This window comes from Taurulus bubalis, assembly GCF_910589615.1.
Source record: "Taurulus bubalis genome assembly, chromosome: 3".
Classification (NCBI taxonomy): Eukaryota; Metazoa; Chordata; class Actinopteri; order Perciformes; family Cottidae; genus Taurulus; species Taurulus bubalis.
The window spans coordinates 10,301,472-10,325,322 of record NC_136591.1 but is presented as its reverse complement, the minus strand read 5'-3'; the positions used below and the strand labels follow the sequence as shown (position 1 = coordinate 10,325,322).

Here is a 23,851-nt window from a genome sequence, read left to right as displayed (position 1 = left end):
CTCTCGGGGAGGCATTTCACTCTTTTGGTGGGACATGAGGAGACGATGAATGCGGGGACCCCGATTTCACTGTACACCATCTTGAGCTTTTATTTGAACAACAACATTCGAGTTTCCTTTTGTATCCTGGCTGTCTACGGCAGCTTGACTCGGCTGGACGCGGTTAGAGCGCAGTGCACCATCGGCTACAGGGGAAACAGTCTGCTGCCGCCCTGTGGTGAAACATGAGTAGTACACCTAGAGGCAATCTGCTTCGTTAATTTCTATGATTTATTTTTAAATAGTATGTCGACGTTAATGCTTTAAACGTACCACCATTCATTGTATTATAAGTATGTATTGTATTTTATTTACATTAAATATATAAATAAATAAAACAATTGAATGGCGAGTTCTCCGGCATGACATGGCAGTGACGTAATTCAACTTCCGCTAGCATTAGCGGCCGGTGTTTGTTGACAGCAACGCCGCTCAACATAACTCTACTCTGGTAGTTTTATCGTGTCGTCGGGGCAAAATGGCATCATCCAACGCATACAAACTCAGGTGCTCCATCCCGGGCCACGAAATGGACGTCAGGGGACTCGCATCTGCAGTTTTTCCAGATGGAGCCTTCGTGTCTGTGTCTAGAGACCGAACCGGAAGAGTCTGGGTACCAAACTCAAGGTAGCTAGCATTAGCCTGCTACTGACCAACTGATTGTTGGCTCGGATTTATTAGTTTGTACGTCACGTTAACTGTTGTCCGGAAAGGTGCCCCGACCAAGACTAGTTGAAAGTCAATTAACGACCCCAGTAAAGTTATTTAACAGGAATTCATTCGTGTTCATGTGGTTACCCAAGTTAGCTAGCAAGCCGTTTGCTAACGTTAACTCAAATTAGCTTTGTCATTCATTCAGCTGCTACGCTCAGTGTTGACAGCATTGTTGCATTTTCACAGCGCGAATGAAAGAATACTCGCCGAAATTAACCAGATTTAGATTACCATTATGATATGTTGTCTGTCAATTAATACACTGGCCCTTCTTGAAAGTATTAGCAACACAATTGTCAACCACTTGTTCATTAAAAATATTCTTTTGCTCTCTTTCCCATTCTCTCGACAGCCCAGACAAAGGTTTCACAGAGATGCACAGTTTGTCTGGCCACACCAATTTTGTATCCTGTGTATGTATCATTGGGCCGAGTGAAACACATCCTCGCGGACTTATTGCCACGGGTGGAAATGATAATAACATATGTGTTTTCACACTGGACCAATCACAGCCTCTATTCACTCTCACGGGTCACAAAAGTACAGGTGAGTTAACTGTGTACTCTCAAGATCATTGCGTTCAAATAAGCATCTAGTTTGCTGTTATTTGTCACTATGCCAAGCATCTCTGTTCTAACGTTTCATCTCCACAGTTTGCACTCTGTCTTCTGGGAAGTTTGGGACACTTTTGAGTGGCTCATGGGACACCACAGCCAAAGTCTGGCTCAATGAGAAGTGCATGATGACCTTGCAGGTACACTGAAGCTTCTGTGATGTAATTCTGTCAATCTCCTTTTCCCTGATCTATTTCATCTTTGCAAAGTGTAATAAGCAAAAATAATATAGGGTGTTGTGACAGAGCAAAATCTATGCTTGTTAATTTTACTACAGGGCCACTCTGCAGCTGTGTGGGCAGTGGTCATCTTACCTGAACAAGGCCTCATGTTGTCTGGATCAGCAGATAAGACCATAAAGCTTTGGAAAGCTGGCCGCTGTGAAAAGACGTATGAAGGTGAGAGTTTGCAGGGGGTTGACAGAAGTGACCAAATTCTTTATTTATTTATTTTTTAGATCTGTGGATAACTAAACATGAATTTGGCTGAGCATGTTAATATATTCAACCATAATTATTCAAAACATTTGTCTGGAGATCCAGGGGCTTCATGTTTATAATCCATGATTACAACGCAGTATGTCTTTTCTTTCTCTCTAGGTCATGAGGACTGCGTAAGGGGGCTAGCAGTGATCAGCAACACAGAGTTCTTCTCTTGCAGCAATGACACAACTATCAGAAGGTGGCTGGTGGAAGGCGAATGTGTACAGGTCTACCACAGCCACACCAACTACATCTACAGCTTAGCCATCTTCCCCAATAGTCAAGGTTTGTTTATTTATATTGATTTTAAATGCCTTTTGAAAGAGCTGAATGTGAGACTTGTAATGTGCACGTAACTATCTGCAGGTCCTTTGTCATTTATGGAACTAGCATTAATTGGTTGGCCTGCTGTCAACTGGTTGCCCCTGACCTCATACTGGTGCTTTTCCCTTTTAGATTTCGTAAGCACGGGAGAGGACCGGACTTTGAGGATATGGAGACAGGGAGAATGCTCTCAGACCATCCGTCTGCCGGCCCAGTCTGTCTGGTGCTGCTGTATTCTACCTAATGGTGACATAGCCGTTGGAGCCAGGTAAGAACTGGCATGCTGTGCGGTCAGTCCATGCACGTGTCCCCAAACAAATATTTCTGCTGTTCACTGCTTTCCTATCTGACCTCACTCCTGCATTCACACAACGTGGGGGTCGTTCCTCAGATGAATAGACACATAGTAAGTCGTTTTGCTGCTAACCCAGGTGCTGCTTGTCTGTCCACAGTGATGGACTTATCCGCGTGTTTACGCCAGATGTGGACCGCATGGCGAGCGCAGAAGACCTGCAGGCTTTTGAGGATGAACTCTCAAAGACCACCATTGACCCCAAGACAGGCGACCTCGGAGATATCAAAATGGAGGATCTCCCAGGAAGGGAACACCTTAATGAGCCTGGTTAGAAAATATACATATATTTTATATATACCTTATTTTAATATAAGTTCTCCAACAACATAACCACTGTATCGACACCTTACACTTCCAATTCTGTCTGACAGTGGAAAAAGTGCCAAAGCTTTCCCTCCATCATGATTTGTTACCTTACTTCCTCAAGGGAATCGTGACGGACAGACACGTCTGATTAAAGATGAACAGAAGGTGGAGGCATATCAGTGGAGCGTCAGTGACGCCCGCTGGATAAAAATTGGAGATGTGGTCGGTGGCTCAAACCAACAGACCTCCAAGAATGTGGTGTATGAAGGAAAGGTAAGACTGTAAGCTTATTGATGAGGAAAACTGTGTATGCAGGCATGAGAACCGCCCTGAATGACTCTGGATCTCCCCTTTAAGGAATACGACTACGTCTTCACTATTGACGTGAATGAAGGAGGGCCGTCCATGAAGCTGCCTTACAACGTGTCAGAGGACCCTTGGCTGACCGCGCATAACTTTTTGCAGAAGAACGACCTCAGCCCCATGTTCCTCGACCAGGTTGCAAATTTTATTATAGAGAACACCAAAGGACATGTGGTGGGACCAGCCCCGCCTGCTGGTGGTGACCCATTCACTGGTGAGGCAAAATGATAGATACTTGGTCTGCCTTTCAGAAACAGCCAATGTCTTCTATGCATGTTTTATATTTTGATTACGGCAATCAAAGGTTATTAGACTGAACTGAACAGTTTTCTGAATGTGTTTTGTTTCTTCCCCCGATAGGAGGGGCTCGGTACATCCCCGGGGCTTCTGATGAGAGGGCAGGTTTTGGAGCTGATCCCTTCACAGGTACAGTATGTTTACAGAAAGATATTTCCCAATCTGAATGTCACCAGAGATGTTATATCACAGCAGTTTTTTTTTCCCCTCCACCCAGGCTCCGGTCGCTACATCCCTGGGTCGGGTACGAACACAAGTGCTCCTGCGCGTATGGCCGATCCCTTCACAGGTTAGTCACTTACTGAAAGGATTGATTTGTGTCAGCTGTTCCCTGGTAGACCCACAGACACATTTTATCCTATATGAAAATTGTACAAGTCAGTTGTGTGTTGTTTTTAATCTATGAATGTTAAGTGTTTCTCTCTCATTGGTTCACTCTGCTCCCGACTCTACAGGGGGCGGTGCATACTCCTCAGCAGCCCTCAGACAGACGGCAACCAACATCTACTTCCCCAAGACCGATGCTGTGACCTTTGAGCAAGCCAATTCCTCGCAGATTATTGGTGAGCATTTCGAGTATAAGTGTGATTATGTGTCTCTACAGCCTACACGTGTCTGTTGAGAGTGACTGGTGAATGCAGGTTAACCAACACTTCACCCGGCTTTATTTTAAATAAGGTGGAAGTATTAAAAAGCTCAAACTGGTAGAATAGATATCCGCACACTTAAATCTATGCAGAGAACACTTTATTTTTAACTTTCGGTCTAAAGGACCTTCATCAGAGCGTATGCTTCATCAGAGTATACGCTCTAATCAAGGTTCTTTATACTGAAAGCTAAAAATAAAGTGTTCTCTGCATCAATTTTGATCTATTTCCTCAGTTGAGAGTGACGAAACATCTCTAAGAACTATTAATGTCTTTTGAGTGTCTGGACACATGAACTGTTTCCAAAGGCCCTGGAACTTGTTTTGCTCTGTTATCTTCTCACTGTGTGATGGGAATATGGGAATATGGTTGTTTCTGACAGTTGGAACCATTTAGATTATGTCACATTACAGACATCAATGTTTATCTATTTCATTTCTGTGCTCTTCTCACTGATTTGAAAAGGGGCGAGGCTCAGTTTATCACATGTGATTACGGAATATTTGAAACTCTGATGACAGTTGGTGTGTAGTTTGGGGCGCTGTCAGTCTCTCTTTACCCTTGATGGAATAAGACTGTCATCCCGAAATGTTGGTAAATTATTTAATTATGAAATATCTTTTGCATCCTGTCTACGGATGTGAGACCCTATTTTTCCTTTACGCTTCTGTACTTACCGTGGTCGGTGCCTCTCCAACGCACACGTTCCCTCTCTCACACTGTGAACAACACCTGATAAAGCATCGCCCACCACCACAGTCCTGATGACGCAGAATAACCATGCTGTTAAACTCTTCTTAAATTATATCTTAAGATGTTTTTTTGCTTTTTTTAATGTTGCTTTAAGCCTAATACCAAATTATATGATATAACATTTTTCGGGCCTTTAATTAAAGGTCAACATTTTCAGTTAATTTATTTTTTTCTTGGTTAATTTAAGTTTCCTTACTGTGTCGGGGTTAATGATTTTTTTCTTTCCTTGCCAGCTAAGATAAAGGAGCTGAACGGAGATGCACCTCAGGAGCACAGGCTTTCCGATGAAATTCTGGAAAGTCTTGAGAGTCTACTTGTGTGTGTCTCTGAGCCCAACTCTTCCAAGTCTGCCCCAACCATCCAAGACATCAACCTGCTGTGGAAGGCTGCTCACTGGCCGGAAGGTAGAACATTTTAATTCCAACCCAATTATAGTTGTTTCATATTTGTGGATTGATTTTATGGTTGCGGCTTGTTAGGAAAAATACAACGCACTTTTGCTAAGTTAGTTCTCAAGCCGTGGATGGAGATAGTTGTGCCTGAATGACATTTGATGGGTCGCGAAATCGGAACGGTTTGTATGAATCACATGTTTTCTGATCTAACTGGTTTGTCTTATTTCACAGTTTGTTGGTAGATACTACAGTAACCTCTAACAAAAAACCTAATACTGTCTTGAGCCAGTGCCTTTCACATTTTTTACATTACACGAAACGCTTGTGATACTGCGATACCGTAAGCTGCGGAGTGCAAACCGCCTGACTTCCATTGCTCCTAAAGTATATTTATTATGGTAAGGATGGCCTCTCCGAGTGAGGCAAAAGGCATCAACACAGTTTTGCACTCACGTAAACGCAGACTTGAAAAGGAAGGAATGAGGGGTGTTCAGTTGGTGGCAAATCTGTACCACACCGCTAGATGCCACCGAATCCTACACACTGTTCCTTTAGGTTATTTAGTTCATTATTGTTCACTAACCAAACTGCCCTTTCACTTCCTCTGGACTTTAGACATTGTGTTTCCTGTCCTGGACATTATGAGGCTGGCGGTGCGCCACCCGCAGGTTAACGAGAGCCTCTGTGGAGAGTCAGAGGGAGTCCAGCTGTGCAACCACCTGCTGAGCCTGATGAGGCCCGAGGGGCGTCCTGCCAACCAGATGCTGGCGCTGCGGACTCTGTGCAACTGCTTTGGAGGCAGGCACGGCCGAGCCCTCCTCTTGGCCCAGCGTGAAACAGTGCTATCGCGTGCTGCCGACCTGGCCAACGTCTGCAATAAGAACATCCACATTGCTCTGGCCACCCTTGTGCTTAACTACGCTGGCTGCCTGCACAGCCAGCCCGATCTCGAGGCCAAGGCCCAGTGCCTGTCTGTGGCCAGTAGAGCTCTGGAGACGGTACAAGACAAGGAGGCCGTGTTTAGGCTGCTGGTGGCCTTGGGAACCACTGTGGCCTCAGACCAGCCAGCCCGGGACCTGGCTGGCTCCCTGGGTGTCAACGCTCAGATTTCCAAGTACTCATCTGTCACTGATCCATCAAAGGTGGCCGAGTGTTGCCAGCTTGTTTTAAAAGAACTACAATGATGTGAATGATTCGAGAAAAAAGGGCACTTCTTTCTTACTATCACTCTGTTCTGCTAAATCAGTTGTGGTGGAGACTTAAATAATTGTATGTTCTGCAATAAAAAAGGACAAATTAAATCTCTACATATGCTTAGCCTGTGTTTTTATTACTGCACCACCTTTCTGAAGCCCCGTGACTAATTTGTTGGGTAAATGTGGGGCGAATGCATGTAATAATGGCTTATGAATGTGTGTGACTATTAACAATACAATGTGTAAAGTTAAATATATTTGTAACACGTTTTATATGATTTCCTACTGTCATTTTACATTTTGACTTGGAGAAATAATTCCCTCAAAGTATTACAGGGCAAGTGAACAGCTTTGGTGAGGGACGTGGATATTGTGACGACTAAATGTCCTCACATGTTGACGTTTCTTACGTTCTATTAAATTAACCTACAGACTACCTATTCGGGGAAGGAGCTCTTAATTGCAATGCATCGGTGTTCATTCACTATTAAAAAGAGTCTGAAGCCTTGACTGTGTCCACTTTGTGTACGGTAGAACCAGTTCGCCTTGTTTAAAGTCAAATAACATAACCAATATTAATATAAACATTATTTGACATCATATATTTCTTTCTTTCTTATACGAAATAACGGATATAAACGCTCCAAATATATAGATTAGCGTTAACAGAAATTCCGTTAAAATAAATGTGCGTTTGCTCGCTCTCCGGAAGTATTCATGAACAACATCCGGGTACTTATTAGAAAGAAATTGGCGGTTTGTGATCCGTTTTTCGTATTCCCGACCGGACTTTGTGAAATATAGGTTAGTTTAATACGTGTGAAAATCAAGTGAAACGTATCTGGACCTACTCGCGTGGCGCTCGTGACTTTTTGTTTTTTGTTTTGTTAATTCGTGAACAGTTTGTTAAAATGTGAGTTATGTTTTCAAACTCAAAACAAGTCCGAAAGCTAGCACAAGTTAGCCGACAGTGAACTCTGCGGGTAGCAGCGGAGGCTCGCGTTGCTTCTTCGCTCTCGGAATAATGGCGAACCCGGTGCTGTTGCAGAAAAAGAATGGACGATATCTGTGGTTTTCTCTCCTCGGACTCGGACTTCATCCAGACACTGCGGTGTCGTTAATCGCCGGCAAAGCCAGCAATGCTAAACACATTAACCTGGGACCGTGAGTCTACTTGTGTTGTGGATACCGTTCGCAGACGAGTACAGTGTGATATTACGAGCTAATGCTCGCTAACTCTACTAACTTAACGTTAATTGTTGCAGGAATATGTTCGACAAACCAAACAAGGATGCCTTCTACATAGTCGCCTATTTCCTGTTGGAGAGACTCAACCCGACACGTTTTAATGAGGCATACAGGTAAAGTTAGAAATGCTTTATTTCCATTCATATATACGATTGCCTATTGTCCAAACAAAACGAAATGTTTGTTTTGGGTTAGGTACTGCTGGCCTGTTTTGAGCCACAAAGCAGATGCTGAGTTCCGCAAAGTTACCTGCGCTTGGCTGCGAGAAATAATGGTAAGAATTTGAGTGTTATACTGTTATGTTCATTTTATAATCTGCCCAGTGTTTATAGACTATGTACTCCATTTATGTCCTCACAAAATGGGAAATTGTGTACATCGTAGTTTCCTTTGTTTAATTTCTTTCTCCCATGTCTGCTCCCCACTCTCATCCTCTCCTTACATACTTAGCATACATATGTTTGTGCCGTTTCTGTCCAACATAAAAGGGACTTTTTTTAAAAATTAGACATGTTTGTGCCGTTTCTGTTCAACATGAAAGGGACTTTTTTTTTTAAAAATTAGACATGTTTCGACTGCTGTAAAAGTAGTTGCACTCTGTATGTTTTTTTTTTTTTAGCATCACTGGTCAAATGTCTAAAATATATTTTACATGAGTCACTTGTTGTTTAGTATTCTATGTGATTTAGTGACGATCCTCTATTTTGAACTGTGTGTAGGATGAAACTGCCAATGCAGGATCCAAAGTGTTGGCCTCCTTGTTCCTCTCGCCCGGGGGCCCCAAGTTTACCAGTTTGATGCTTAACTTGGCCAATCATGTCATGCTGCAAGAAATGAAGACCTTCACCACAGGTAGGTCTTGATGCAAAACAGCTTGATTTTGCAATCTGACTTCAATCCAAAAGTGTTAGCAATGGCCAGCTGTTGTTTCACCTTTTTAAAAATATATATATATATATCACATAATCTTGAATGTTGTCATTGTCAGATGACAGCTGGGTTCCTGAGGCTGCAGCGATGCCTGCTTCCTGCCCGGACATGGCAGCGAAGAGGCTCAACCTGACCCATACTAGGTTTTTGAAAGCTGCAGTGGCTCAGGATCGTTTTCTTCACGACTACCAGAGACGAGCACAGTGAGTCCTTGGTGGTCCATATTGGCAGCTGGACAGATGTTATTTCATGTAGATGGAAGCCTTACACTTACCGTAAATGCTATGAACACACCACTTGGGGTGGTGGTGGTTATTAAATCAAATTTCCCTGACTTGCTCAAGCCTGGCATAAAAAAAAAGAATAGAAAATAAATTCCAGTTGTATATTAATTATACACAATTAAATGGAAATCAATTGAAAAGTGATCTTGTGATCATGACTTTTCACGTCCTCAAATATATATATCTATTCATTATCATACTTAGTTCACCCTGAAACATAGGAGCTCTAGTAAATGGCAGTAGTCCATTAAAGATGATACTTAATTGATCCGATAGAGGGGATGATTTGTCATTCCTTTAATGTACTCGCATGTTGAAAAAAAGTATTTCATACGGCGTGTTTATTGTATAAGCTGTATGGTCTGTTGCATTCAGTATGTTGACATATTATTTTGCTGATTTTTATTCTTGTTGTGTTGGTTACTTTTCTGAATCTTACTTTCCATCGCTGCGAACACCCAATTAGTTTTTGGTATTTCTCTTGGAATCTTTGGTCATTGCTCTTGATGTTGCATCTTTCATTGGCTATTCGTTTCAGCTGTTTCTTGTGAACTAATTGGTAAACCCTGTGGTTAATGAGGCCAGTTGACAGCAGCTGGAGGTGTCCTTGTTTCAGACAATTTGACTTGCCATAGCTGGAAAGTGAAAGCTGAAACAAATTTAGTTAACGACAGATCCTTCACATGAAGTTGCCGAGCCAGCTCACCCATATTATCAATTGCTCCTGTGCTTTTTTAGCCATCACATGCCAAATGTCTGCTGTGGAAAAGGCCTCTTGAAATGTGCACAGACAGCAACATTGTGTTGAAAATTCTAGAAGTTTGGGTTTTAAACATGAACTTGCCATGGAAGAGTTTATTTTGCACATTACTTTATACTGCAACTACTGGTCATTTGTTTCTTTTTTTTTAAGCTGTTTTTTTGTTTTCCCCTTTTCATGTTTGAAGGCTCCTGGTGAAGTCAATGAGGGACATAAGAGCAGAGGGTGCCAAGTATGATGCGCTAATCAAGTATGTAGGGCTTTAAAAAAAAAACTCCTTTCTTTCCCCTCAGTACTTGTGACCGAGTCCAGTAAGTTAGTTCAATCTGTCTTTCTACTTTCAGGCGTCATAGCAGTTATTCTACACAGGAGGGAGTTTCTCTCGCAGAGAAGGTCAAAAGGGTATGTACTGTTTGTTAAACTTCCTGCAAAATCTAAACGTGTTTGCTTATTTTTCCTTATACAAGTACTTGGTTGTCTTAAGGTGCGCTCCTTGTGGTCTGATATTGATGGAATGCTGTCAGCTACCAAAGAGGAGCAGCTTCTAGTGGGAAGTGTATTGAAGGGGGATGTAGATCAATACGTCCTGGACGGTACGGATCGAGTCCTAAAAATTCCTCGCAGTCTTCTGGAGAGAATTGAACAGCTCCCACATCAGGTAGGAATGAAGAGATCGGTCAGTTCACTTTATTCATGTCTACACACGGCACATAGGATTGTTAAACTTGATTCTTTGGTTTCAGTTTCACTTGTCATTTCACTGCTGCCTCGGATTAGTTTGGATGTGGATGAGTGCATAACAATTTGAACAAAGTTTAGGTTAAAATGGTCGTCATGATAGTCACATGGTGTGTATACAATCTATATATAAAAAGATGGAGGGAAGGGGAGTACTGCATACATGGACTCACTTAAATGTCACATCAGAAGCCAAACCATGTTCAGCTCGAGCATTGATTTGCAGCATGTGAATTCACAAATCATCACATTGACGAGTCTCACCGTAGCTTTTGGTTTGCATTTGTGTGTTTTCCAGTTGAGTTCGGGAAATGTGTATGAGGCTGGCCAGCTGAACCTCCTGTGCGTGTTGGAGCTGATGAACCATGCGCTGCAGCTCCTGAAGGAGGAGCGTTGTCTGGTCTCTCATGCCCCAAAGCCTCAGCTCATTCCTCCACAACTGCAGGAGAAATGTCAGCAGATGGCCCGTGCGCTGCAGAACCTTCACCTCATCAGGTATATATATTGACCCACACTCAATGGATATGTCGCACTTTCCAAAATCTGGTGTGCTGCAACTTTCCTTGATTCTATAGATATTGATATTAACTCTGGTTATTTTAGTAGAGGATTACTATTTGTTTTCAAATGTACATCTTCATTTTTAGGTTGCTGAGGTTAATATATGTATCTATAAATCAGTTATTTTTCAAATGCAAACTTTGATGGTTGGAACATTTGTAATCATGGGGAAGAATTATCTCTAAACAGTATTTACTGGGAAACTGAGGGATGGATGAATTGAGAACCAGTGTATTAACATTTTCTTTTTCCAAGACTGAGGATTTCCAAGGAAGAAATTCCTGAGGTCCGGAGTACCATCAGAGAGTTGGAGGTTACGTGGGACAGGAAGTGGATGGATACTCTGAAAGACACACCCCTAGTCTCTTTTCTGAATGAAGATCCTGTGAGTGGTCCTTTTTTGAACTCGTCTATGTACTTCATAAGGCAATCGTAATCCCAATCACCGACGATACCAAAATGTTTGCGACTCAAAAGGCATTTCACTATAATTTCATGTCTTTTAATATTTAATTGGCTGTTTTTAGGCTCTAAGTTTCCTCTCACCAATGGCTCCACTGTCTTTTGAACCAGCGGCTGGCGCGAGCTACAAAAGTAGCGTCTTCTCTCAGTATCCTGCAACGCTTCTTGGTAAGCAAACTCTTATTAGGCATGTATTCATTTGGGTCTGTCACAACATCAGTTTTTGTTTCTAATCATGTTTCTTACCTTTTTCAGGGAAGCCTGCAGAGAGTACATTACCAGACAGCATCCCCCCAAGTTATACTAACCTTAAAAGGTAATGTAAGCCTGTCAGCATTTCACAATGTAGTATTTTAAGTGTTTGTCTTGGCTTGTGATGGGAGGCAGATACCTGGGCAGTCCTGAGCAGTGCTCTGTCCGTCACTAGTCCTCCCTACAGCATCCTTGCTCTCTGATGACCGCGGCGAATTAAGAGAAATCGTCACGGACAGATACGGAGCAGACATGTTTTAATTCTGCATAACTTTTATTATATAAAGGAGTTTAGAAAATAATACGTGGCATAATTGAGCTTAAATACAGCGTTTAGAGCAGAGGGGCCAAGTTACAGTAAGCCTCACAGCCTGAATATGAAATGTTGACTTCTAGAAGCATGTACAGTGGACTTGGTAGTGTCATTGTACAGACCTGAGGTAAACAACAATTACACTTGTTACTAGGGTTGCAAAATTCCAGGAATATTTAAAGTTGGAAACTTTCCACGGGAATTAACAGGAATAAACTGGAAATCTTGGTAATTTAACTGTATTTACCTTGTCATAATCAGACATGCATGCAAGCATTTCTAATACAACTTTTAAAAGACATTTTTGACATTTTGTGAGTAGAACTTTATTCTTTCATCGAACAACAAAAACATGAACGTTGAATAAATTAGGTGTATTCCCTATGATCACCACCCCCAACCCACATTTTTTTGTTGTGAGCTATAATTGAAATCTCTGTCTGCAATACCGCTCTTGGCCTCTACGCAACTCGGCGCTCTCACACTTGCCAGGCATAGGGCTGAAACGTTCAGACGCAACAGAACGTTTTATGTTTATGTTTCTGGCAGACAATGTTCCCAACCAGCTGCATTCAGGGTCCAGCTGAGCTAGGCGTGCATAGTCTTGTTCTCAACTTTGTTTGATTGTTGTTTGTCTCGTCTAATGTATGCACCTTCCGCCTAACTAAATTCCTCGTTTGTGCAAACATTCCTGGAAATAAACGGTTTCTGATTCTGAACTACATTTAAGTTCCCGGTTATATGCTTTTGCAAAAAAACGTAGCCCCTTTGCAACCCTACTTGTTACACATAAGCAGTAATACAGCGTAATCTAATTGTGATTCATCAAACCTGGGTTTAATGACGAGTTTACTTGTATACATTGTAAGCTACTAAAATAAGAGCATGGCTTTGAAGTCACTCATCCATTCATCAGTTGAATTGAATGAAGACAGTGCAGGGCAATGTGCCAACTTGGCTCAGAGATTAGCGCTTAGCCAAAGCCACATAGTGAGCTGTTATTGGCGAGAGATGTGCTCCGTATTGTTTTCACTGTATTGTGAGGGAAATTATACTTTACTGCACAGACAGTGCGTCAGTGTGCAAACTGTTATTGAGTAACAAATCAAGCTTTTTGTCTTTTTTAAAACAGCTGTAGCCCTCCAACAGCTGTGAGGAGTGAAAGTCCTGTTGTCACTACTCATGCGTTATCACAAGCAAACAGCTCTCTCGACTGGCTTTTCGACACACCTTCCTCCCCTCTGAGGGCTCCACCAGTACCACCATCTCAGGCTAGTATTGCATTTAGATAGTCTCTGTTTTGAGTTGAACAAAAATGTGATAAAACCCTTTTTAACAAAGCAGTGTTTTGGTTTTAGGCCAGTGTGAGGAAGATGGACTCTCTTCACCTGAAGGTGGCTCCAATGAGGACCAACACTCCAGAGAGGATCACCACTCCAGAGAGGATCACCAAAATAATAGACATGGAATGTGATAACCTCGCTGATCAGGTATAGTGCCTTCAAACTAATGGAAGTTTTAAAGGCTGCAAGACAGGAGCTTAGAATTGTAATACTGTATTTGTCTGGTTGTATAATTGAGAAGAAATGACAGATCCTGTAATCGTTGAAGGATTATTTAATTTTTTAAGCTGTGTTACCATCTCCAAGTCTGGACTGAGGTGGGTAATGACCATGAGGCCAGGATTTTAGTGACAGTCCTGACTAAAGTGTGTGTGTGTGTGTGTGTGTGTGTGTTAGTTTGCAGATGCTGTAATTACAACCAGTCCCATAGAAGGCCGAATCAAAGGACTGGACTTGGATGGCCTCCTTGGCACTCTTCATGGAGATCCCTTCTCTACTAGAAAGCAGCTTCCACGTACACCTGAGAGCTTGAGTAAGTAATGCGCTGTAGCATTTGACCTCAGCCTTAATTCTGTGCAAACGCATAGAGGGAAAAGAATGAAGGGATGCGCTTATTTAGAATGGCTTGACTAAAGAATTTAGTCTCATAAAACTGGAATGTGTGAACAGTTTTACTTAATAAAATGTAAAGTTATTTTTCTTTTTTGTTAAGTTTTGGATGTGAAGACCTCGTGGCGCAAGGCAGTTGAGGAAGACAAAGCTGAGAAAATTGGTCGACTATCCAAGTTAAACAACAGCGTAAAGGGGATCCTCACTCCCCTCCATGAGCAGCAAGTCTCCCTCAAATCCTCTCTGTTGTGGGACACCTTCAACACGGAGGGCCTTGACGGCTGGAGTGGCACAGGCAGCAGTGCGGCCCAGTACAGCCTCGACTACGAAACACTCCCTAAAATGCCGAGCTGCGACAGCCTGCTGAGCCTCGACGATGAAACGGAGGACACGAAGAGTGAGGACGAAGATGGGCTCCTGATCCCCTCGAAGACTGAGACGCCGTCACTACTGACCACACATCATCATCTGGCTCAGGTCCAGCAGGAGTGCGGTAACAGCTCCTTTATGGAAAGGATGCCCGAGTGTCCTAACCAGAAACCGTGTGCTTGGACAGAAGACAGAGACTGGCAAATGGAGCCTGTAAAGTCGGTGGAAGCCCAGTACAGCCTCGACTACGAAACACTCCCCGAAATGCCGAGCTGCGACAGTCTGCTGAGCCTCGACGATGAAGCGGAGGACACGAAGAGTGAGGACGGCGATGAGCTCCTGATCCCCTCCTTGAAGACTGAGACGCCGTCGCCACTGACCACACATCATCTGGCTCAGATCCAGCAGGAGTGCGGTAACGACTCCTTTATGGAGAGCAGGGAGATGACGCCCGAGTGTCTTAACCAAAAACCGTGTGATTGGACAGAAGACGGAGACTGGCAAATGGAGCCTGTAAAGTCGGTGGAAGCCGCAGACAAGGTCTTCTCTCTGGACCTAGACACACTGGGGACGCCTTCACCCCCAAATGAGCAGGAGTACAACCTCCCAAAACTGATCTCCTTCTCCCCGATGGATGACATGAAGTGTTGACTCAATTCATATTAATACCACTTTTCAGCCTCACTGTCTACTGATATTAATAATGTATTATCTGTCCATAGCTGTAAAATAACCTTTTTTCATACTAAATGTATTTTTCATGCTCATTGTTATTTTATTTAAAACAGTAAGACAATAACTGCTTTAATAAAATTGTAAAATATGGCTCATTTCTTTTTTTTTTCTTTAATTGTCCATAATTTAGGCTTAACTTCCTTGTTATGCTTGTGAGGAGACTAACATGGAACTGCTGAAACGTTTTAATTTCTAGGATCTGGTTGTAGATTAAATGTTGGGTCAAAGGAAAGGGTTCCGAAGTGTTCATGAAAAGCTAGTCTGCCTATGACGGTAACATTTAAATGTGTTTGCTTATTTCTCCTAAAGCTTACACAAGGGAAGAATTATCTAAATGGTATTTGCTGGGTAACTGAGGGATGGATGAATTGAGAACCAGTGTATTAACATTTTCTTTTTCCAAGACTGAGGATTTCCAAAGAAGAAATTCCTGCTGTCCAGAGTACCATCAGAGAGTTGGAGGTTGCTTGGGACAGGAAGTGGATGGATACTCTGAAAGACACACCCCTAGTCTCTTTTCTGAATGAACATCCTGTGAGTGGTCCTTTTTTGAGTTTTGAACTCATCTATGTACTTCATAAGGCAATCGTAAACCCAATCACCGACGGTACCAAAATGTTTGCAACTCAAAAGGCATTTCACTATGTCATGTCTTTATTATGTAATTTGCTGCTTTTTGGCTCTCGGCTTCCTCTCACCAATGGCTCCACTGTCTTTTGAACCAGCGGCTGGCGCGAGGTACAAAAGTAGCGTCTTCTCTCAGTATCCTGCAACGCTTCTTGGTAAGCAAAATCGGATTATTAGGCATGTATTCATTTGGGTCCGTCACAACATCAGTTTTCGTTTCTAATCATGTTTCTTACCTTTTTCAGGGAAGCCTGCAGAGAGTACATTACCAGACAGCATCCCCCCAAGTTATACTAACCTTAAAAGGTAATGTAAGCCTGTCAGCATTTCACAATGTAGTATTTTAAGTGTTTGTCTTGGCTTGTGATGGGAGGCAGATACCTGGGCAGTCCTGAGCAGTGCTCTGTCCGTCACTAGTCCTCCCTACAGCATCCTTGCTCTCTGATGACCGCGGCGAATTAAGAGAAATCGTCACGGACAGATACGGAGCAGACATGTTTTAATTCTGCATAACTTATTTTATAAAGGAGTTTAGAAAATAATACGTGGCATAATTGAGCTTAAATCCAGCATTTAAAGCAGAGGAAGTACCAACCTCACAGCCTGAATATGACATGTTGACTTCTAGAAGCATGTACAGTAGACTCGGTAGTGTCATTGTACAGACTAGAGGTTAAAAAATAAATACTGCTTGTTACCATAACAAGTAATGCAGCTTAATCTAATTGTGATTCATCAAACCTGGGTTTAATGACTAGTTTACTTGTAAACATTATAAGCTACTAAAATAAGAGCATGGCTTTGAAGTTACTCATCCGTTGAATTGAAGACAGTGCAGGGCAATGTGCCAACTTGGCTCAGAGATTAGCGCTGAGCCAAGGCCACATAGTGAGCTGTTATTGGCGAGAGACGCGCTCTATTGTTTTCACTGTCCCTGAGCTTCACTGTATTGTGAGGGAAATATAATGTGGAAATTATACTTTACTGCTCAGACAGTGCATCAGTGTGCAAACTGTTAACAAATCAAGCTTTTTGTCTTTTTAAAAACAGCTGTAGCCCTGCAACAGCTGTGAGGAGTGAAAGTCCTGTTGTCACTACTCGTGCGTTATCACACAGCTCTCGACTGTGCCGAAGAAGCAGGAGTATGGCCTCTCAAAACTGATCCACTCTCCCTGATGGATGACATGAAGTGTTGACTCCATATTAAAACCACTTTTCAGCCCCACTGTCTACTGATTTTAATGTAATATTTGTCCATAGCTGTAAAATAACTTTTTGATGCTCATTTTCTATTTAAGAACTGCTTTAATAAAATGGTAAAATATGGCTTATTTATTTTTTTTCTTTAAGTGTATATTATTGAGGGTTAAGTTCATTGTTATGCTTATGAGGAGACCAACCTGGAACTGCTGAAACCTTTTCACTTCCAGGATCTGGTTGTACGTTAAATGTTGGGTCACAGGAAAGGGTTCCAAAGTGTTCATGAAAAGCAAGTGGGAGCCTCTGATGGCAACTTTTAACTGCATAATCAAATGTGCCTTTGTTGGAAGAATAGATTTGAAGGTCTGTTAAGTAATTGTGTTGCATATTCCGTACCTGTAGAAATATAGTATATATTTGGAACCAACTATATTGGGCATTAAATCAGACATGAACACTTCAGTCTCGTCCCAACAGTTTTGCCTATGACTGGCGAGTAAGACTGGTGGCGTAGAAAGTGTTAGGATATCACTTTAAAGCAGAACTGGCAAGTCACAACTTTTACAAACCAATGTCTCAAAATGAGATCTTAAGGACATTACATTGAAGGATCCATACACTGCAATACTTGGACTATAAATATATAATTAGTGGAAATAGCTGTGCGTGCCTATTATATGTAGGAAGAATTGCTGCTTGTTATGAGCCATACTCATGTTTTAATAAGCTATTAATGTATGGTATTGTGTATGTAAAATCAGTACAAACAGTTGTATAGGTATTACAAGAAATATGAAGCGGCAAGCTTGTAGAAATACTATGCATAGTATAAATATACAGTACATGTAAACTATGACACACTAATGTCATAATATATTGTAATTCTGCTAAACATGCCTCTAATACTAATATTAATTATATTATAATTAACAGTTTATATATTTATTTACAATTCCTTCAGGTGTAAACAAAAAAATGTGCTTTTATTCTGAAAGCTTCCACCCGCATATTTATTTTGAAAAGGCCCACCGGAAGAGGCTGGCTTCATGTCGGCCAGCTTGACGGCGCTCCCCGAGGCCAGCCTCTGTGTCAGTTGCAGCGGGGACCGAGCCGTAGCCTCTCCTCTCTGGGCGGGTCCGGCCTGAAAGAGACGTTAAGGAAGAAAGCCCACTAACAAAACTATCAGCGCAGTCTCAAACATGGCGCCCGCCTCCGCCGACAACTTCAGATGAAAGTGTTGCGAAGAAGCGGCCTGCAAAGTTTCAAAGGAGTATTTCGACGTGCCTTTCTTTGGTTTTGTTTTCCGCCCGCCGTCCCGTTTTGACCGGTTTGCAGAAATAGAAATACGGAGTCTATCAAGCGGGTACAAGCAGCAAGTTGCCTACATGTCAACATTGTCTCTCGCTGCACTGTAAACAGCTGGTAAGTGCTCCTATTATTTTATTTTTTTAAACGTACAGATAGCGGAGACTTAGCAGAGTTGCATTTTTGTCGTGAGAATAAGACGTAGAAGTGTAACTATTTAAGGCGACTTAAGCTGTGTCTAAGTCGTCGTCCCCCCTCCGGGTTGTTGGTCTGTCCCCTTCTTCACCTCATCGCGTGCTCTCCAACCGCGGAAAGACACACAGCCACGTATAGCCGCGCAGGCTGGTCACAGGAGGACATTTCTTTTGTTGCTCCGCGTTGATGTGTGTTTCTTGCTTGAAAGTTGACCACATTAGGATTAAGGAGTCGGATGCAACAGTTGGGAATACAATACCCCTCCTCCTCCTCTCCTCCCGGGCCCTATTTGACGCCAGATAATCCGACTCTGCTCTCCTGGAGCCTCGTCTTAACCACCTCGCAGGTGTCTGCTCTCAACCGCACACACACACATACACACTTGCATTTTCCTGCTTGAGGTATTTAGAAAACAAATGGGAGGTTTTTGTTTTGCAGTTGAAGACGGATCAGAATTGCACCCAAGACGAGGCACCTTCTTTGGTCAAGGTGGCACGCGGCTTCTTTTGATCTTTGATCTCTCTGAATGTGCATTGTCTGCAACACAGGACACAGTTTGTGTGAGGTGCCTCCGTTGGTGCCGTGCATGTGTGTTGGGTGAGCACACAAATGCCATTGACTGCATCTCGGAGGTGCTCACATATCTCTGCCTCAGCATTTGACTGTTTGCCAGCCAGCAGCAGTCTGTGTATCCCTTAAGGGCAGCAGAGTTCTCCCCGGCTCCAGCTTCCCATCACCGTTTTGGTGATTCATGGTTTGCATGTGATGTTCCTGTTCCGAGAGGCCTTGGCACAAGTCCCAGCAAGGCCTAGAATGGCACTTCCTCTTGTACTGATCATATATACATATTTATTTATTTTTGCCACCTGAGATGGCTGCAGGCGTGTGAGTTTATGACAGAATAACCAAGGCTCGTGGAGAAGGTAAATGGTGGGAACCGTGCTCTTGCAGAAATTGCATCGGCACTGAGCGGTTGACACGCGTGGAAAGGCTGCCGGAAAGAAAAATGCCTTTCTTGACCTTGGCTTGGCCCGACAGCGGTTGGAAAAGGGGAGTGGAGTGAATGTTGCCTCTTACTAACTGCTGCTGCAGGCAGCAGGTACAAAGTAGGTCACGGCTTTGCTGTGGCTTTGTGTACGTTAAACTTGCACTTTGCCTCCACCGCTGGGCGTCCAAAGGCTGTGTCAGGTGACGAGGGGAAAGGAAGTAGCTTGGCAAAGGAAGCAGCGGCAGGCGGTTGAAGGACTCTCTGGTTGCCGAGGTAAAAGTTTAAGTTAAAACCCAGCAACTCAGTGAGAGAAGTGTTTCCGCCCACGAGCAACGAATGAGACCGTTTCTGACACGACTGCTGTGATACATTAGCGCAGATCTTTTCTGTAAAGTCAGTCGACTAACATCTCAATTGATTTTATGGCCTACTCCTCAAATGTGTAATACAACCGCTTGTCAGCCAACACTTTCACTGACATCATAATTCAGTTCACATGCACTTCAACTGGCACTTATTTTGAGCAGCAGTTTCACTACAACCGACACGCGTCCTTTGGTTGACGTTGCAACTTCTTTCAGGGAGATCCACAGTTTCTTTTCAACTCTCTTTTTGCACTTTAACTGATACTTAAACTTTACTCAGCACTTGAATATATCAGATTCACTGACACTTCAAGCCCTTTTACTCACAGGCCCTTTACCCTTTGAACAACAAGAAAAAAAACGTTCAATTCCCACAACTTCGACTATTCATACGCTGCAACTGCTTTCAGTGCTTCCACTTCGACTGACGCTATGACTGACATAGTTTTTTCTGTTTAAATACACTTGAACTGACTGTATCTCCCACTTCAGTTGACACCTCCAGGTCAACTCATCACCTGCACTTTGTCTGACGTGTCAACTCCTTTCAGAGCTTGAAGTTCAAACACCTCAACTTCTACAACTATTTAAAATGTTCTAACTAGGAATTGTGACATACAAGAAGTCTTTTGTAGTTCATTGTTATTAACTGTAGACGTCCTTTGCACCAGGAATAATACATATATTCCTGGTGCAAAGGATGTCTTCCTCCATAAAGAGCTTCATCACTGCAGCATCACCAAGAGCCGGTTGGGAGTCGTTCAGGGCTCAGGGAGGGATGCTCCAGCAACCCCGGCCTTCTTTCTCGCCATTGCTATGAAAAATGGTGTTAATGGGTTTCTACTTCATTAGTCATAAACAACAGCAGATGTTACACCGAGACCGCCGCCGATGCAGGTTCTGGGCTTACCGAGCCACCACCTGAAACGCCTCGGTGCGTTCCGTTAAGCTGCCCCCGTTTGCACCGTCTTAAGACACATTAACTCCAGATCGTCGTCTCTGGTAACCCATTTCCTTCCGTCCTCTGACTCTTGTACTTTGGTGTGACGTGCCAGTTAGCGGCTCCGTCGTCTTCTTCCAATAGGCCTGGGTCCGAGCTGATTAGCAGGGGCACTGAGTTTGCCCCTTCTCCCGTCTCCTTGGAGTGGAAAGAATGCTCTCTGTCCGCCACGCTGTCACGCTCCAGGAGGGAGGCAGTCTTGTGACGTTTGAGCCTACAGCCTCACTGAGCTGCCCTCATCGCCTAACCTGCCCCGGTTGTTTTTAGTCGTCGTCTTTGAGTCAAATTAAATTCAAAATCTTGTATTTATTTATTTTTGTCCCTAGTCGTGCCGTGCTGTGGCAAGCAAGGCCTACCAGCTGCGGTTGACTGTGCGGGCAACCGGTGTTTCCCGACGCAGTTCGACAAACTGTTTTCTCTTGAAAGCACACCTGCCTGTTGAATCACGTGTGCGGGTCTTTGTAACTACAGACCCACAGTGATCAAGGAATAGAAGGGGAAAAAATGATGTGGAAACTTTCAGTTTCTGTTATTAGTCACTCGTAGCTTGTTGCTAAGGGCTTGCTTTGATGTTATCTTGACAAAACATTAAACAAAATCCAGAGCTTTACAGAGATAAGTGACTAAAAGGGGAACAGTGTGGGCCTTCTGCGATGAAGCACAGTTTTGTGAATTACGTAGCAAGTAAAAAAAATACCAAAACATATGCTTGTTGCAGCTTCTAAACTGTGAGGAGAAGTGTGTTATTTTTGGATTAACCAATACAAATAATTAAAAAAAAAATACAAAAAAGGATGGAATACTACAGCTGCAACAAATGTTTATTCAATGAATATATTCATTGGTTCAAAATAATTTGTTGCAGCTGTAGTATATTATCCTTTTTCATGTTTTAAATGTGGACATGTTCGGTAAAGGTACAGTTGAAAATATCAGGACAGTATTTCAGTAACAGCCCATGCCCAAAGGAAGAAAGTGAAATGGAAGAAAGAACAAACATGATCTGTTATTTGTGTGATTTGGCAGTCGGAGGCCTATTCTGAGAAGCACGTTGAAGGCTATCACGAGTCCCTAAATGAAGCTGTGTTTTTACACATTGTCTGGGTGGAACAGAGTTCACTGCTGGCCTTTTTTTGCTCTGTGCAGGCACAGCTAGAGAGAGGTTGTTAGCCTGGCACTATCATGTCCATATGCTATCAGACAGGCTTATCTGAAGCCAAAAGAACAGATCGGCTGTTAATGCTCCACCTCTCACACACTCTGAACAGCAAATATTGAACAGTTAAATAAATCCCCCTGCCCTTTTATAATGTGCACTAGGGTATGTTTTTGTCAGCGTTCAGACTCATTTTCTGTCTCGTAAACGGAAGGCCGAGGTGGCTCGTCCCGCCCGAGTCAAGCTGCAGGTCTCCTCGCAGCACGGTGTCGAGATTGAGCAGGGTGATGTATTTACGGACCAGTTCAGCAGGCCAACTATGTGCACGCGTACTGTCGCCTGCCTCGCGCCGTACGAGTACAACCAAACGGCAATGCAACTGGCTTCAATTTGAGCAATTTGTCTCCCCTCACACTCCGCCCTCGGACAACAAAGCACAGCGAATGGACGTGTTCTGTCACCTCATTGGCACCTCGTACACAGGCCTGGCCTTTCGGCGGCAACAGCCCGCTGCGATGACAGGTGGCAGGGAGGACCACTTTGCTCGGCGGGTCCTCCAAAAGCCCAGAGGTACAGAGTGGCACTTGGGAGCAGACGTCGGTGCTCAGCGGCTGACACCGGGTCTGAGAGGGCAATATGTTGAAAGCGGTTACAGCTGAAATAGAAGTGAGCTCTCCCTTTGCAGATCTTTGCTTTTGACTATAGTTGCCATAGCTGGCTTTTCAAACAAAATTACTTTAAGGAGTTGCACAGAAGCTCACGCACACGTACACTTGTCACAATAGAGGGGTTGGTGCAAAGGATCGGCCTCTCCTACTATTTATAACCAAGGGTCGGCCCACTCCCTAGTATAATTACTGCATTCTGTACACGCTCTGTAAACACTGTCTTTTCTTCTCATTTGCAGTGTCCAAGGTTCAGTACATGACAATTGTGTGTGTGTGTGTGTGTGTGTGTGTGTGTGTGTGTGTGTGTGTGTGTGTGTCATGCTCAGCTGCTGTTTCAGTCAAGCTGTGAGTGGATCTGCATGGTGTGGCTCCTGCTGAAATAACTAAGACAGACACAGCACTGTTTGTTGTCCAGCATTACACACACACACACACACACACACACACACACACACACACACACACACACACACACACACACACACACACTCTCATGTGTACATGCACACACACGCACGCACGCACACACACAGGCTCTGTCACCCCTGGGGAACAAGCCTCCAGGCTCTTTTGTGTGAAAGGGATGAGATCATTTGTGGGGCAGACCATGGGGGATGGAGTAAGGGGTTCCACTCGGTGTCCTTAAATAGAGAAATCTCTGTTTCCACGTCTGCCTCGGTCCCTGTCCAGTCATCTCTCCGTCCCGTGTCTTTTGAATTTGGGCTCTCGGGAAATGAATTGGCTTGCCAGGTGACTGCCGTTAACGCCATAACACCATAAGTCCTAAAAGTAAACACACAACCGGTTTGGCACACACATGTAGAGCAGGACCTCCCCGGTTTTATTTATGGCAGTCGAAGGAGTTTTCCCCTGCCCTCTGGGGTTGTTGGGCCGCAGAGCCGGTCGCAAGCAAGTTGAGACCAGTGCTGCCGTCGGCGGGAAATCATGGGCCTCAAGGAATGATCCACACCGGGTTTTCAAACTTTTTTTTATTCATACAAACAACCTTTTAAAACACGAAACACCTAGAGTACCACAGATGGTGGTACTCGTGTTACTTTCTCGCTTGGTCTTGCTAATCGGAAATGTTACTGTGTTCCTCTGTATCACTAGATCCTGATTTAAGTAAGAACAGGCTGTTGTACTGGAGGCGGCGATTCATTGCATCTCCTTGTATTCTGGTGCACTTTCCAAAATTGTGTTGCCTTCTCTTGGAAAAACTGGATCGGACTCCCTTCCCTTGCAATGCCGATCACAG

The 23,851-nt window shown here is 43.5% G+C and overlaps 2 protein-coding genes across 2 annotated transcripts; both read left to right on the top strand.

The window, feature by feature from the left end:
- Positions 1-517: 517 nt before the first annotated feature.
- On the top strand, positions 518-6,991 carry plaa (phospholipase A2-activating protein; the record flags this gene model as incomplete). Its single annotated transcript, XM_079214586.1, has 14 exons — positions 518-666; positions 1,106-1,299; positions 1,407-1,507; positions 1,645-1,765; positions 1,967-2,134; positions 2,306-2,441; positions 2,626-2,795; positions 2,956-3,107; positions 3,192-3,411; positions 3,558-3,623; positions 3,712-3,783; positions 3,950-4,057; positions 5,128-5,298; positions 5,905-6,991. 14 exons carry the CDS (start codon positions 518-520, stop codon positions 6,471-6,473), a joined length of 2,397 nt encoding a protein of 798 aa, XP_079070712.1. The 3' UTR covers positions 6,474-6,991.
- A 518-nt stretch (positions 6,992-7,509) lies between these two features.
- haus6 (HAUS augmin-like complex, subunit 6) lies at positions 7,510-15,138 on the top strand (the record flags this gene model as incomplete). Its single annotated transcript, XM_079215272.1, has 16 exons — positions 7,510-7,649; positions 7,751-7,846; positions 7,929-8,007; positions 8,453-8,585; positions 8,722-8,866; positions 9,895-9,957; positions 10,052-10,109; positions 10,192-10,365; positions 10,744-10,940; positions 11,262-11,391; positions 11,534-11,636; positions 11,724-11,784; positions 13,166-13,289; positions 13,392-13,523; positions 13,773-13,908; positions 14,089-15,138. 16 exons carry the CDS (start codon positions 7,510-7,512, stop codon positions 15,003-15,005), a joined length of 2,688 nt encoding a protein of 895 aa, XP_079071398.1. The 3' UTR covers positions 15,006-15,138.
- Positions 15,139-23,851: the final 8,713 nt, after the last annotated feature.